The sequence below is a fragment of the Ustilaginoidea virens genome, chromosome 2, assembly GCF_000687475.1.
Source record: "Ustilaginoidea virens chromosome 2, complete sequence".
NCBI classification, from domain to species: Eukaryota; Fungi; Ascomycota; class Sordariomycetes; order Hypocreales; family Clavicipitaceae; genus Ustilaginoidea; species Ustilaginoidea virens.
This window is the reverse complement of record NC_057317.1, coordinates 5,568,737-5,584,379: the sequence shown is the minus strand read 5'-3', so window position 1 is coordinate 5,584,379 and position 15,643 is coordinate 5,568,737. Positions and strand designations below refer to the sequence as shown.

At 58.1% G+C, this 15,643-nt stretch overlaps 5 protein-coding genes across 5 annotated transcripts; 1 reads left to right on the top strand and 4 right to left on the bottom strand.

Moving 5' to 3' along the window:
- Positions 1-184: 184 nt before the first annotated feature.
- On the bottom strand, positions 185-1,196 carry UV8b_03272 (uncharacterized protein; the record flags this gene model as incomplete). Its single annotated transcript, XM_043140770.1, has 2 exons — positions 185-660; positions 773-1,196. The coding sequence occupies 2 exons, from the start codon at positions 1,194-1,196 to the stop codon at positions 185-187; spliced, it is 900 nt and encodes a 299-aa protein (XP_042996704.1).
- Positions 1,197-4,611: 3,415 nt separating this feature from the next.
- UV8b_03271 (uncharacterized protein) lies at positions 4,612-6,638 on the bottom strand (the record flags this gene model as incomplete). The annotated part of the gene is made up of 4 exons (XM_043140769.1): positions 4,612-5,712; positions 5,784-6,035; positions 6,124-6,254; positions 6,338-6,638. 4 exons carry the CDS (start codon positions 6,636-6,638, stop codon positions 4,612-4,614), a joined length of 1,785 nt encoding a protein of 594 aa, XP_042996703.1.
- A 2,863-nt stretch (positions 6,639-9,501) lies between these two features.
- On the bottom strand, positions 9,502-10,681 carry UV8b_03270 (uncharacterized protein; the record flags this gene model as incomplete). Its single annotated transcript, XM_043140768.1, has 2 exons — positions 9,502-9,606; positions 9,698-10,681. The coding sequence occupies 2 exons, from the start codon at positions 10,679-10,681 to the stop codon at positions 9,502-9,504; spliced, it is 1,089 nt and encodes a 362-aa protein (XP_042996702.1).
- Positions 10,682-12,125: 1,444 nt separating this feature from the next.
- UV8b_03269 (uncharacterized protein) lies at positions 12,126-13,070 on the top strand (the record flags this gene model as incomplete). The annotated part of the gene is made up of 1 exon (XM_043140767.1): positions 12,126-13,070. One exon carries the CDS (start codon positions 12,126-12,128, stop codon positions 13,068-13,070), a length of 945 nt encoding a protein of 314 aa, XP_042996701.1.
- A 299-nt stretch (positions 13,071-13,369) lies between these two features.
- On the bottom strand, positions 13,370-14,637 carry UV8b_03268 (uncharacterized protein; the record flags this gene model as incomplete). Its single annotated transcript, XM_043140766.1, has 3 exons — positions 13,370-14,318; positions 14,427-14,494; positions 14,560-14,637. 3 exons carry the CDS (start codon positions 14,635-14,637, stop codon positions 13,370-13,372), a joined length of 1,095 nt encoding a protein of 364 aa, XP_042996700.1.
- Positions 14,638-15,643: the final 1,006 nt, after the last annotated feature.

The following is a 15,643-nucleotide window of genomic DNA, read 5'->3' as shown; positions in this document are numbered from 1 at the left end:
CTTAACGTCAGACTCCCAAGAAGAACCGAAAGTGCGTTCGCCATGAGGATATGAACTTGGTATGTACCTATTTCAAGTAAAGACTATGTACAATAGAAAACAGAAGCCCTGTGTCAGGAATCGACCGCCACGACGTCCAAGAAAAGCATGTATAGTCACGTCGTACCGCTGCGTGCAAGAACCTTTAGCTGTTCAGGCAACCCCCCATAACCCAAGGGCTCTTGAAAGGCGTTATCTGGAAGTCCATGCTGACGGGGTGCTTAGACATGGCATCGCAGACACTCTTGACTTCCGGGGTAATTTGAGACGAGAATATGTGATCCTTGGGGCCGCAAAAGTCTGGGATAACCTTGAACCGGCCCTCTGGGAATTCCTTGCCGATGAAATTGACGTCCTTTGGCGCGTTGACGACGGCCTGGCAGACGACTTGCATCTGCACCGTTGCCGCGGCGCACGTCTGATCCTGGTATATGGTCATGTTTCTCGTGACTTCATGGGTCGTTGTAGTCGAGCTCGACCAGCCCTGGCCATTCTCGGACGTGAACTTGACCTCGGGCGGAGTGTTCAGAGTCATATGACCATTCAGGTAGCCAGCAAACCTGTAACCCATGGCCACCGTGTCGGTCACGGTGGTTACAAACTTGACAGCCTCCTCGCAGGCTAGTCCAGTCAGCTGGTGTGTCTCGCCTTCTCACCAAGCATGGCTCGCATGTATGCTCCAAAGAAGGAGAGGGCGGGGGCGCAAGGGCCGCAGCGGATCGACTCGACTTACTGTCTTCTTTGCAGGTTTTGACCGGCTCCTTGTGCACGACGACGGGGTCGGCAAGCGCGCACGACGAGAGCGCAACGCTGTATTCAAGCTCGATTTCGCCGAGCAGACCGCGGATGTTGCGCTCAGGTCCGTAGTACCTGGCTGGGAGGCGAATTTTGCGCGTTGGAAAGGTCGCTTCGGCATCGACCTTGAACGTGCCCTTCATTTTCTTCGCACAGGACAGAACATCGTCGCTGTCGACGCAGGGGCCCGCCCCGTCGCTTCGTTTGGACTTGTATTGGGCGGCGAGGTCGATTTGCCGGCCGTTGATCCCCGTGGCAGACATGCGAGTGACCGCGCCCTGGGCGTCCAAGTCGGCCGGCAGGGCGTTGACGGCCTGGCTGGCGGCCAGCACGATGGCTGCTGGTACGACGGAGAAGAGCATGTCGGATGTTTCCGGCCTTTTTGGCTTTGGCTTTGGCTCTGGCTTTGGCTTTGGCTTGCCGCTCGTCCTGCTGTTAACGGTTCGTTTCGTTCTCTTGCCGAGGCTGGTGGTGAATAGGGGTTGGCGGATTCGAGGCAAGGGCCTGGCTATTTAACTTTTTTTTTTTTTTTTTCTTCCTTCACCATCTTCCATCTGCCCCTTTTCACGAAAACGGCTGCTGACGGCTCCATGGAATATGCCGGCTTCTTTCCTCGAGCCGCTCGGACAGCTTGGCCGCCTGGCTTACATCAGAGCCGAGGGAGGGCGGCATCTGGAATGCTAAAAGCAACTTACTCAGCGCGGCATTGCTGAGTGGCATTGCAGATGACGGCGACCCAGAAAAAAAAAAGACGAATCGTTTGCCTTGGAGCGGCGCAGGCCGTGATTCACCGAGTCGGGCGCGCAAAATTGGCCTTGACGCGCAACCCATGGCACCTTGGCGTAATTACTAAGGATGCAGGCGTTCTTCTCTAGAAGCATCACAGACCCCTGCTCGCGATGCGAGCATCGCGCTAGCAAGGGCCGCTTGGCGGAATAGTCGCCCAAGGGCAGGCGGCATTCGAAAACCGCGTTTAGAACTGGCGTTTAGATGGGCCCAGCTATGAGCCATGGATCCCCGTGTGCCCGGGAGCCTGGCTTACTGTCGCAGGGATATTGTTAGACACGGCCGGGCCACGTCGGGCTCCGGGACCGCCGTGGCCGCTGTGTCCTTGGGTTCCGCTGCATCCTTGGGTTGTAGTAAGCCCGTAGGGCTAGCCCTATCCTACTAGATGGCTGCTATTTCCTATCCAGGAGAAGAGATTGGGGGAAAACATGGTTCAGCAGCCTGGTTTAGCAACACGGCTCGGGAAGAAGGTTAAGCAACATGGTCATGCAACATGATTCAGCCACATAGTTCAGCAAGCATGGCTCAAGAGCGCGTTATGCTGCTTCCGCGGCCGTCGGATGCAATGGTTGCTTACAGCGCACATGCATATTCGGCGATGTCGTCTACACGTCTGCTTGTTCAGCACAGCCCAGCCTGTGTCCGTGATTGCAGTTGCGCCATCCGGTCATGACAAGTCTTGAATTTTTTTCTTTCTCTCATCGGTCTTTTCCTTGCTCGTTCCCCTCTTTACGTCTTTTCATTTGGCCGTAGTAAAATGCGGAAAACCCACGGTGAAGGGAATGCCATTACTATCCAAGTGCTTGAATCAACAACGACTGACTTACAAGGAAAACCACACCCTTGAAATGGCAAGCCGTCACCCCCCCCCCCGGTCTGACGCATCCCCAGCCAAGGGGACTTTTCATCAAGCCTTGTGCAACGCACGGCCCATTGAAGTCCCTTCAAACGTTCCCAAACGTTCCCGCGCCCCTCTTAGCCGCGGCACATGGCAACCCTGGGCCCGAATTACTAACGCAGGTCCCCGCCGGTTCCGCCAGCCCACTTCCCTACCATGCATGCGCTGGTCTTGTAAGGCAGAGGCGGGTTGGCCGCCAAGCGGGCCATCTTAGTCCATCATGCCTGCGCTTACTATGCCGCGTGGTGCGCGGGTGCTGGCGGCAGAGACCCAGATCACACCGGCTCCTGGGCCGTGGCTTACGTGCGAAGGCCTCGCGGTACAGATGACTTATAGAACAAGTAGGGGCAAGGGTTTGCACTATCGCTAGCCCTTATCACTAGCATTTCCCAAGGCCGTTGATCTAGGTACCATTGAACAGAAAACCTGCGAGCAATGCGCCTGTTGGCTAGCTATAGCGATGTTAATTAACTGCCTATCTGAATAATAAGCTAGAACAACCACCATAATAGCCATGATAGCTACATATAAAGCTATTATAGCTAGCGTTACAGCTGCCGTTATGCGCCAAATCGGCGCCCTTTCTTGGCAACGACTCCTTTTATATGCTGGGCAAGTAAGCGACCCCTGCTAGCGCAATACATCGTGAACAGGATTCATAGTGTTGCGGGATGCTTCCATCAAATTGCGTCGCAAGTTCCCGACTAATTGGTAAGGCGCCATCAATTATGCCAAGTTTCGCCAATGATGCGCGCCAGGCGTGCGTACTTGGCTCACGGCCTCGGTATCCGAGGGCGGTTCACATGGCCCCGTTGAAGCTGCACGCCTATTTTCGCGGCGCAAAACTTCCCGTCGCTGGATGAATGGGCGAGCTGCCCGAACCTAGGGTCCCCGGTCGCGCCACCTACAGTACCTACGCAGGTCGGTGTCTCGCTAGGGCATTGGGGAGTCGAAAATCCATAACCTGGTCTTAGCCCCCGCGGATGCTTGGAGCTTATGTTGCGCTTCCGCCGGACATAACGCCCCGAGTGTTTGACAAGGATCCCCCGCGATGCTACCGGGCTCTTGGAGCTTTCGTATTGGAATACTAGCTGCGCCTAGGCTGGCCGGATGGTGTCGATGCCGCTGGCCGCTTGAGCAGCATTATGCGTCGTCATTTGTACGTGCCTGCCGGTGCCTCCCTCTACTATTACTATTACTACGACAAGAGTCTCGCCCGGTTCCCTGCCGCCATGTTTTCCCCCCGCGTCTGGCATCCCGCAACGTTGCTACTTTTACCCAAGCGGCAGTCTTGGCCTCGCTGCGCCCTTTGCTGGGTAGTCCCGCCTCTCGTCCTGACTGGCTCCGTACGCATCGCGTAATCTTTGAAGCAGCAAAACGGGAGGGCTGCACGCATGCATTATCGAATCATTCACGTCTGGGCGTCCGTCTCCATCCTGGGTTTCCTTGCCCGGCACTGGAACCCTCGACTCGGCGGGTGCCCCGTATCAAGCAAGGCGCCCGGCTTGGTGGAAGCGGCGCTCTGTGTGGCTAGCAGAGAATTGCCGGCCCGGCGTCGGAATCCGCGTGTGTATAGTAGCGAACTTCGATCCAACGCGGGGACTTGCGACTCTCCTGACGCTGGGACGAGCGGCACGTAGGGGCTTCCCCGAGACATCGCGAGTTGCGGCGCGACCACACCCGACGGTCACGTAGAAGCCCTCGATGGGTGTGCAGCATGACGCATGCTGTAGTAAAATCTAGCCCTGAACCCCATCACCCTTGGGCCATGTTACTACCAATGATACGCATCGGCTTACCATGACCAAGTAGCTTCATGAGTGACGACTACATCGCGCAGCAGCCTCCGAATCGGGCAACCATTATCAACCAGACGTGTCAGCTTGTACGCGTGCCAAGAAGTGAACGACAGATGACGCCAAGAGCTCCTATTACTACATAAAAAACCGCCCGAGCTACCCAAACCTGACACTGAAATCACTTTTTCCTCCCAAATAAAAACAAAAAGATAAAAAAAAAAGGAAAAAGGAAAAAACACGCATCCTTGAATACACGGCACCCAATACTGTTCATCCGGATAGCCACGTCCTCCGTCAGTACAGGTCAAACCTCTTGACACTGTCTCCCCATCTGGGAAACTCGTCGTCGCTCTTGGGCAGAGCCACCTCGGAGCTGGTGATCTGGATGCCAAGTCCCTTTACCTTGGCCGCGTCAACCTTCTCCCCGGTGGCCTGCACCACCTGGAACTTGAGCGACTTTTGCAGCAGGGGCTGCACGTCCTGCGCATCCAGGCTCTTGAGCTGACCAGCTTTAACCAGGGCGGTGAGGGCCGCGGTGAGTGGGATGGTGCTGGATGACTTGGACGACGACTTTGGCGCCGCCGTGTTCGCCATGGCGGGCATGGAAAACATGGCCACGTCGCCCACCAGCGTCGAGTTGTCTTGCTTCTCACCCATGAAGAAGGAGATCTTGAAGGGGCCGGTGGACAAGGCGTGGGTGTCGACGACGACGTTGGCAATCCACTCCGTGTAGTTTCCATTCTTGGCAACGCCGGCGGCGCTCGACTCGTCTCTGCTCTGCACGCCGTTGAATGCCGAGCCTCCCCACCACCTGTTCATGTTGGCCCGCAGATTGCTCTGCAGCTGGTTGAGGCCGATGCGGGAAGGATCGGCGTCAACGTAGGTGTAGCCAAACTGCTCCCAGTTGCGGGCCGAGTCCGAGGTGTAGAAGTTGCCGTTGAGGTCGTAAAAGGGGGTGAGGGGGCTGCTGGACGTCTGCCAGGTTCCCTGGGTGAAGGTGTAGCCGTTCTCGCCCGCCTGCATGGGCTGCATCCAGGCGGCGCCGTTGAGGATCTGCCACATGGCCACCATTCTGTCGACGTTGGCGTGGTGCAGGAAGAAGAGGGGGTCAAAGGCAGACACGGGCACAAAGCCCATGTGGCCGCCTGAACCGCCAAAGAAGTGGATGACGTCGTGGACAGACTCGATCGAGTCCCAGCCCGCGTTTCCCTGCGAGGCGGCCCATGCCTTGCTGCCGAAGGCGTTGTAGTTGGTGTATCGGGTGAAGAGGATGTAGAGACGCTGCTGGAGGGAGCCGAGCTGGCCGAGCAGGGCCCCGTTGACCTGGGCGTTGTTAGACGGCGGGTTGCTGCCGCCCCCGGACGGGGCTCGCTTGGTTTCCGGCCACGTGGTAAACTAGGGGGCCGGTTAGCATTTCCACAAAAGCTGAGGGAGCAAAGATGAAGCGGCATGTTGTGCACACGTACCGGAGGCCAGATCATGTCGCTCGGGTTGAGCGGGTTGAACCTGTACGAGTACAAAGGGTTTGCGATTCTCTGGGAGCCGTTGGGGCCTGGCTGGTTGATGACTGGGCTCCACATGGAGTCGGGGAGGAAGCTCTGGCCTGGAAAGCTGACGCTCCAGTCAAAGAATGGGATTCGGAATTCAGAGGCTGCCTGCCTGTATCCAGGGTCGGAAAACTGCTGGGCAATGGATCGCGCCAAGGTGTACAATTGTTGCTGCGTGCACCAAAGTTAGCATTATTCCGGCGGAGACGACCTGAGGACGGAACCGGGGAAGAGAAGGCGGCGAGAGAACAAAACAAACCTCGTAAAGAGCCAAGTAGGGACGGTGCCACATGGGGAAGAGGACAGAGTTGTGCGTGCAGTATCCGGATTGCTCTGCTCCGGAAACGGGCTGGACGTTGTTGTAGGGGGTGAAGGGCACTCCGTGAATCCCTGTTCCCAGTCAGACGACACTCAAGACATGGCAAATGGGATGGGGGCCGGGCGCCCAGAGGGCGAGAGCGGGCGATACTCACCGGCAACTTGGTACCAAGACAGAGGGTCGTTCTGGTTCGCAGCCTGCATGGCGCTGAGAGCCAGGATGTACAAATCCCACATGTACCTGTTCTGTCTCATCTCCCGGATTTCCAACCTGGCGGGCAAAGAGCCGTCCTGCCGGCGCGGCAGCTGGCCAACAGCAATGGTGTTGCCACTCTGACGCCTCCCAATGGTCTGGTTGGCGATGGCGGCGTGGATGTCGAACCCAAAGTCGTAGTAGGACTGGGCGGCCGCCTGCGCGGCCATAAGCAACGCGCTGAGGAGCTTGGAGGAGCGCATACTCTTGTGAGAAGATGAGCTGGGCAGATGGTGGTGGTGGTGGTGGTGGCTGCGGGACAAGCTGCCCCTTTGTGAGTAACGCCAAGTTTATATATTGAAATGAAACGACGAGGCAGTGTCAGGCGATGCCGAGGATGTTGCAGGAGAAGAAAAAAGAATTTTCGTGTCTCGATGACATGCCATGGTTTCAGCTCCGGCTGTCGGTCGTTTCGTCCAAGAGTTGATGTTCGGGGCGTTTGTACAGATTGAGTATATTCTCGAGTCGGAATCGCGGCCGGAAGCCATATTGCATGCCCCACGCGAGGCACTATTTGCACGCCAGACAACAGAAGTTCTTGACGGGCGGCTACCTTCCCGATACGGTTTGACGGGTTGCGAACCGTGGGTCTTGGGAATCTTGCCTTGGCGTGGCTTTCCCAGGGTCCTCGGGCCGCAGGACGCCAAGGTTTTTGCGACGCGGACACAGCAGCTGCAGATGAGGGCAGGAAGTCAGAGTCAGGAGACATTATTGTTCCCCTCTCGCCCGTGATGGAACTGGCTCTTTCGGCAAGCCGGCGAGAGGGGGGGAGCGGCTGTCGGCAGGTCAAAAGGCAAACCGTCTGGTGGTTGAATGGTTGAATCTTGAAACTGGACAGCAGCAAGCCCATGCACATGCATGACAAGACAGTACGGAATTGGGTTTGCCGCAGGCCCAAGGCTGAACAGGGCGGCAGGGATCCCATCTGGTCAAGACAAGCAAAGACAAATAGCAAGACTTGTTTGGTGACCCGTCAATTGGTCGGACGGGCAGAGATTTTTCGCCGCCACCGACGTCCCGAGGTTGTTGAGAGGGTGCATGCTTGCCAGCTTGCCAGCGGGCCACGGCCAACTCTAGGGACCGGCATCACGCCGTCCCACGCCGTCCCACGTCGTCCCACCTCGGTATGTAGGTAGGTCGGCTGGCGCGACACGCCATGGTTTTCCAGCGTGGACCATGCATGACAGGGGTTCATGACGGGCGGGCGTGCGTTTGGCTCCAAGGACGGCCCGGAGCTGTCAGAAGTGGGAAGTGTCGGAAGTTGAGTGTCAATCAATCCAAGGGCAGGGGCGGGCGTAATCTACTATTCTCCGTTGCTGCAAATTCCGAAACCCCGGTCTCCGGCCGGCCCAAGCCTGGAACTGCTGCGAGAGGTGGCGATGGAAGAATCGAGGGCCGCCCTCGCACACGATGGGTTGGGCGCTGCTGGCTGCTTTCTGCTGGCTGCTTGGAAAAAGTGAAGGAGGAGTCAAGCCAAGTATTGCAGGCTGCAGGCTGCAGGTCAACGGGTATTGATTAGCACGTTGACAGGTTGGTGCGGCTGAAGCTTAACCCCCATCGTCACGTCACGTCATATCAGATCAGCAGCTGGGCCCAACAACCTGCCGCGTTGGTCCTGGCGGGCCTGGCGGGCCTGGCGCTATATTTGTCCGTCTGCAGGGCCGGTGCCAATCCCACCCAACTGCAATCTGCAATCTGCTGGATCGCTTGTCCTGCCCTGCCCAGCCCTGCCTGCACGTGCGCGCACCGCACGTCTGGTTGCATGCGCCTGCTTACCCTTGCGGCAAGGGCTAGCGAACCGGACTGCCCATGCAACTGGCCAAGATATGCTCACGCTTGTGTTTGCAAAAGGTTTACATGGTACAGACTACGGCAGGCAAGCTGCTGGTTGTTCTTTACTATGCAGACCAGCAGCAGGATGGATGAAACGCTGCCAAACGCTGCCAAACGCTGGGACCAGTCGTGAAACAAGGCAGGGGAAAACACTTGCTTTTTATCACGACACTCAACCCGCCTCAGTACGCGGGCCTGCTCCTCCCCTTTTACTTTTTCCCTCCCTCCCCCCCCCCCCCTACCCCCTTTTTTTTTTGTGTTTTCTTTTCTCGACTTTTTCCTCCTTTTGTTTCTTCCAAATCCTGGGCAACCACAACGGGTCATTTATGAGAAGATGCCGCGGTCGGTTTCGGCTTCGGTCGGCTCAGCGCCCCCCTCCCCCCGAAAAGCAAAAAGTTGCAGACCCAGCCACCAAGCCCCGTTTGGCTGTCTTTGCGCTGAAGTCGAGAGACGTCTCGGGTCAGCCGTGCAGGAGGCGGAAAAAAAAGTTCCCGGCTGACGTGGTCCCCCGATTTCCCGCGTCGGGCCGCGTGCTGCCATGCCGGTACTCTACTGCTTGGGCCTGCCTGCGAGCACGGCACGACAACGAGCACGCTCGACGTTCGGTTCAACCGTGGAATGGGATGGCTTCATTCCGCCCTCTTAGCGTCGGCAGCTGAATGCCGAGGGAAAGCGGAAACGGGCACGCAGAGGCAGAGGCAGGCAGGGCAAGGTGGATGGGTGGATGCCGCTCGAGAGATGCAGCTTCCGGCTGCGCATAGCCAAAGTGGGTGCAGAGAGCATTTCGTGGGTCCGCTCTATCGCGAGGGCAGGCACTGACTAATAAAACTTGTCTCTGGGCAGATGGCGGCCGTGTTCCCTACGTCGTGGACGTTGCCGTTGTGCCAGCAGCATCACCCGCATCATGGCCATACATCACATCATCCAACAGCGACGTGGAGAGCTGCACCGCGGAATCCTGGCAAGACGGGGCACATGTTGAGTGTTGAGTCAACAGCAAGAGCGAGCGTTCCGCGGGCCGACAAGCCGCATCTCCGAATAGTACATGTCGCCTTGGGTCGGAGTAACCAAATCCATAAGCTTTGTTTCTCTAATTCACCATGCCATTCCTATGAAGACAACCACGCTGCCTCCTCACTGCGACAGAAAGTCAAACAATATTAACACGCAAAGTTCCCCATCACCAAAAAAACCCCGAATCAAATTCTTGTGGCCAGCCTTGACCCAGCCTCATCATTTAGCGGGATCGGGGTCCAGTATGGTCGAGTTGCAGACGGTCAAGTGGTTGATGTTCTTCACGCCGAGCAGGCTCAGCCGTGCATACTCTCGGTTGTACTCCTGATCACCGCTTGTCAGCATAGCCGTCGCAGCAACAAGGAAAAAAGCAAGAGATGAGAGAAAAAAAAAAAAAAAGAGAGGCTAAACATACCGTCCCCCAGGGGAAAGTGCCCATGAAGCCCATAAAGGACTTCCACGCCGTCTGGGAACGAGCATCTCTGGCAAGCACCCCGTCGCTCTTCAGCCGAAACACCCCGTTCGAAGGCTGGTCCTTGAGGACCTCGTCGTAGAAGTTCGTGTCCCAGATCTCGGGCGTCGTGTCAAACGACGCGTTCGCTTGCTTGGTGTCCACGAAGCGCTGCTTGCCGACCGAGTGCGCTCCCAGCAGGGACACCAGCCCGCGCGGCGAGATGGTCTTGGCGGCAAACAGCGCAAGCAGCTCGTCGGCGCTCTGGTCCGGGCTCGGAAGGTTCCCCTTGGGCGAGGGATGGTGCCTGTCCTTGCGCCCGACAAAGGTCGGCGAGCCGGGGCCCGAGAGGCACACGGCCGACGCGACGTTGTGCGCAAACTGGATGAGGTCGGCCATGCCCACGTGGTACTTCTTGTACTTTTTGAACCACTCGCGCAGCTTCTTGCAGGAATCCTCGAGGCCCTTGTTCTCGGCGCGCGACTCGCACTCGCCGGCCAGGACGATGGAGCCGTCGGCGCCGCCGCCGTCGCCCGTCTTGCTGGACCAGGTGCCGGCGTCGTGGAAGCCCAGGCGGACGGCCGCGCGGGCCAGGTCGTTGCAGTCGCCCTTGGCGTCCTTCATTTCCTTGGCCATGTCGAAGTATATGTGTCTCCAGATGCAGCAGGTGTGCTTCTTGCAGGCTTTGGTGTCCCTGGCCGGCAGGGGCAAGGGATACGACGGCTCGCTGCGTCCCGGGACATGGTCGCTGTTTTGCAGCAGCGCCTTGATGTACTTGCCCGCAAAGGTGAGCTGGTTGTCCTTGAGGCGCTTGAGGTCGCCCAGCAGGGCCGTCGACGGCTCGTTGTTGTACTTTCCTTTGCTGAGCAGGGCCTCGATGTCGTTCATGTTGTGGTGGTAGGCGCGAGCCAGGCCGGCCACGGCTACGAGGGCGGTTTGAAACTTCATGGCTGAGGCTTCTGCTTGAGGGAACGACAGGGTTGCGCGACAATCGACGTTTTTTTCCCGTTCCAGGGCAATCGTTGACGCCTTTATACCCGACGAGGCACGATTGCTGTTGGCTTTTATGCAGACGTTGCTGGACTCGGTTCGGGAAGCAAGGTTTCAGCCAGAATGCTTCTAGAACCCGGCCATGCCGTCATAAGTCGCCGTGCGGCATCCAGAACACGGGCCTGCCGCCGAAGCGAGTGCCGGATCCAGGCAATTTTTCAAATTGACTTTTTGCCATCTTGAACCGCAAGTTGCCACGTTTGAAGCCGTCAATAATTCCCCCCTCCCCCACATCCATTGCTCTGGCTCTTGCCCCATTAACCACTGGCCACGTCTCTGTTTGCACGCCTTAGGGTGTTGCCATCAACCCCCAAGCCGTGAATACGGCCGGCCCAGTCGTGCAGGGACGACTCCAAAAGTTGCAGCTCGGAAAATTAGCCAAACGTCTCGAAAGACAAGAAAAAAAAAAAAAGCTTGTCACGACTTGGAAAAACCCTCGCCAGTCTGCCACAAACTGAGTAATTCTGCTCGGGGCTGGTGGGGGCCGCGGAAATGCCGGAATGTGGTCCTGGTTGCTTGCTTTTCCGCCCCGTCTGATTGGCCGCCAGGGATCTGGTTCGGGGACCTCGTGGCGCCCGTCAACTCCACGTGGCCATGCAGATAGTTTCAGCCTCCCTCGCCCTTTGCTCGCGCACGCCGAGCCCTGGAGATGCTTTACTCCTGCCGGTTCGGACGGGTGGGAAGGCTTACTGTGCGTCCGACGTCTTATTAGTCATTGAGCCAGGCTGAGCCAGGCTGAGCCAGGCTGAGTTCGGGACCCGCTTGGCCGCTGGACCAAGCCCTCGCTACCCCGTTGCGGATGAAGCGAAGTGATTGTCTGACCCAGGCCACGATGGTGGCGGCTACCATCTGGAGGCATGGATCACGGAACTTGCGCCTGTCCGCCTGTCTATCTGTCGTGTTGATGCCCCAGCCTCTTGTCTGCCGGGTGTCTGCCATCACCGCCGACAAAGATGTCGGGGCGTGTCGTAAAGCAGGCGGCACATGAGGTGGGTGGCTCAGGAAAGCGCGAAGCTAGTGGTGCCAAGACAGACGCTAGGTGATCCTCGCCTTTGTCACGGTTCGCTGTTGTTGTGCAACGGCGTGTAAACGGCCTGTCGCGCGACCACGCATTCTCGCGTCAAGCTCAGTCGGCCCAGCCAAGCGCCCCCCCCCCCCCACGGGTAAGGAGACACTGCCATGCCCCATCGAGTCATTCATCTGCTGCTCCTCTTTCTGTTCCGACCTGACTGACAACTCATTAGCTACTTTTGCATTCAAAGTAACCCACCGACGTGGTGGCTTAATTTCCGCAAGAGCCAGGCTCTCGCTCTCTCTCTCTCTCGTCTGCAGCACGACCAGCATGCTCTGCACAATAGACCACTTCCCGCGCTCGTCTCTGCTCAAAGCCGTCGTCGTCCTAGCCAGCCTGGCCGGCTTGCTCCGCACCATAGCGACGATTTCCACCTCCCGACGACATGAAAGCCACCGGCACATCCTCCCAAACTTGATACGCGACTGCGCAGCCCCGGCCAACGCCTCTGGGACCGGCCGCATCCCCAACATCGTCCACCAGACCTGGAAGACGAGCGACGTGTCGACGTACCCCATCCCCGCCTCGCGCGACGCGTGGAAGGCGCAGCTGGCTTCCCTGCCGTTCCAGGTAACGCTCTGGTCCGACGACGACATCCGCACGCTCGTCCGCGACGAGTACGCCTGGCTGCTCCCGACGTACGACGGGTACGCGCACGACATCCAGCGCGCCGACCTGGCGAGGCTGGTCATTGCCCACGCCCGCGGCGGCATATACGCCGACCTGGACGTCTACCCCGTCGATGCCCGCGCCATCGTGTGCCTGCAGCGCCTCGGCCTGCAGGCCATCTTCGCCTCCACGTCCGGCAACCAGGGGGCCAGCAACCACTTCTTCATGGCGGAGAAGGGGTCCGACCTTCTCATGCGGGCGCTGCGCGAGGCGGAGCGCCGGGCCGCCGCCGCGACCTGGTTCCTCGTGCTGCCGTACCTGAGGGTGTTTTGGTCGACCGGCCCGCTCATGGTCATGTCCGTGGCCCGCGAGTACACGTTCGGGCGCGAGGCGGCCGTCCTGGGCGTGATAGACCAGGCCTACGGGAACTCCATCTTCCACCACGCAGCCGGCAGGTCGTGGCAGGGGCTTGACGGGAGGTTTCTGAATTACGTCGGCGACCACGGGCCGTTGCTGCTGGTGGCTGTGCTGGCGCCGCCGGTTGCGGCGACCTTGGTGGTGATTGTGTACGTCGTGGCGAGCCGCTCGCGCGCAAAGGCAAGATAGTAGACGTTAGGCGTCATGACATCGGCTTTTATCGTCTTCTTCTTTCTCGACACCTCTTTCCAACCGCCCCCTTGTACTCGGTATTTCTCGACAGGGGGTCAACGGCTACCATGATTGACCAGGGCGGCGTATAATCAGTCTCTCTTTGTCGACGACACACAGCTGCGCTCACATGAAAAAGCACCTTCATGTCATGCCCAAATGGCCCCCACCGTCCCTTGCCAGACGAACCGGGAAATCGGCATTACGGTATTACAATTAGTGAAGCGCCCACGCACACCAGCGAGCGCTCCGCTGCGTCATCTAAAACTATGTACATTTAGAAAAGCCCACTCGTCATTAAACACCGGCTGCTGCTGCTGCGCAGGAGCCAGCTGGGGATATTGCAGCCCAGACGACACCGCCGGCGAGGGAATCCCCATCACCAAGTCCAACTTGTTCCCAACCTTGTCGGCGTGGAAGTTGCCCCTCTTGTCGTTCAGCATGAACTCCAAGCCGCCGAAATCCGGCCCGGCGGCACCCATGCACTCTGCCGCCAAGGGCTGGTCGGGGCAGAAAATGTCATCGCAACAGTGACCCGCGTCTGGGAAGTTTTGACAGTTCTCCGACCAGGGGCACAACATGTCCCTTTGCTCGTACGTGGAGGAGAGGAAGAAACCCGAATCATTGTAGTGCGGCACCGGGTCAGGCTCGTACATGGCCTGTGAGGCCGGCCAGTTCTCCTTGTTGACGCAGTGCGACAGCTCCTTGGGCGGGCTAGGGTACTGCTCGGCCGTGGCCTCGTACGTCTGTGATATGAGATCCTCGGAGTCGCGCGACGTCTCCGTCGGGAACATCCAGCTGACTCGCGAGGACTGGGACTGGGCGTCCGGATCGCGATTCCTCCTCTGGGCGAGGGCGGGAGCGGGAGCGGGAGCGGTGGCCTCGTCGCTCATGTCGGAGGCGGCCGAGTTGGTGTCGGCTTGGGACGAGTGCGACACGAGTATGGTTGGGCGCTGGTAGGTAGTTTTGGAGCGGACCGAGTCGGTGGACTGGTTCATCTGCTTCCGGAGGCGACTTAGTTCCTGGGCTAGTTTCCGCTTGGAGCTCTGGCTGTCGCGGAGCTGCTTCTCCAGCTCCATGTTGCGCTTCTCGATAGCCTCAAACTCGAGCTTTTTCCGGTCCCGGAAGGATTGCGCTGCGCGGCGGTTCCGCAGGATGCGCTCGATGCGCCGTTGCTCCTTTTCATCCTCGGTCTTGGCTTGTTTTCTGGTGGAGATTAGCGGGATGGCCCCTTCTTCCTCTCTTTTACTATTTTAGGTTTTTTTTTTTTTTCCTTCTCCTGTTTTTGCTGTGTGATTTTATTGTTTTACTTACCTGGGAGGAAGTTGGGTGATTATTGTGGGAAGAGCCTGACCGCGCGATCCGCGCAACTTGGGAAGCGGCTGTCCCGTCATTGTTAGAGCTAGAGTAAGAGGCTGGTGTGAACATTGCTTCTTCTTCTGCTTACCTTGTGATCTTGATAATCTTGTGTGGAATGACTTGGGCTCTCGTCCCCGCCTGTTGATCCGCCGCTGGAGCCGGCCATGGCTTGGTGGCGATATGTAATGCAATCCGGCATCTAGAAGTAGCAGTAGATATCTCGGAAGGGGCGTCTGCTGGTTGCTGTATCCGTCGACTTGAATGTGGTGGGTGAAGCAGCAAAGTGAAGCAACGAGAATACTGGACCGGGTTAAAAGGTTTCAAGTGATGAACAACCGGTTGTGTAGGCAGCCAGACTCTGTGACTGACTGATTCGGATTTCAAACGTGATTTTATTCATCGAGGGCGGTCACCACATGTGGGCAGCGACCATTTAATAGAAGCTGCCTGGTAGCGCCAACACTGGCATCCAGCCCAAGATGAGGCTTCGATCAACAAGAGCGGAAAAAGTGGAAACTGATCAGGGCTCCCGTAGCCCGGAAGGGTCATGCGAGGCGATTGGTATTGACGAGATTTGAGCTAGTCAGGCGCTCGACGACCGCTAGCGGAAGCCATGGCAGTCAACTAGGACGGGTGCATGCTTACGCTTGCAGCAACGTGGGAATGCAGAGTAAATTGCTGCATGCCCCGACAACGGCCCAAGGAATTCTGGCTGATGAGCGCATCAAGGAGCGGGTTCTGGCCCTGGAGGAGGCGCCACTATTGGGCTGCAGAGCCGCAACCGCAAAGTCCGAATACCATACATACCAACCAGGGGGGGGGGGACGTGAAGCGGGCGTTGCAAGGGAATGCCAAGGGGGGCGAAAGCCACAGGCCGCTACGAGCTGGAAGCGTTGGGACCGGCTCCTCTGGCCAAAGGGGGCTGCGCTGGTGATGATGCTGATGGATGAAGGTGTAGATGCATCCTCTCGACAAACTCGACTCGACTTGGAGTTGGTTTGCGTTCAATGCGTCGGTTGCGTAGGTATTTCCGTGCACTGTGCGTGTTGCACCGTGGATCGGGAATGCTGGACACTGTTCTTGGCTCCGCCGCCTTCCTTCACCTTCCCTGCCGCCATTGCCATCATCAGTCGGGACAATAGCCAAAAAGAAAAAAAAAAAACAAAAACACA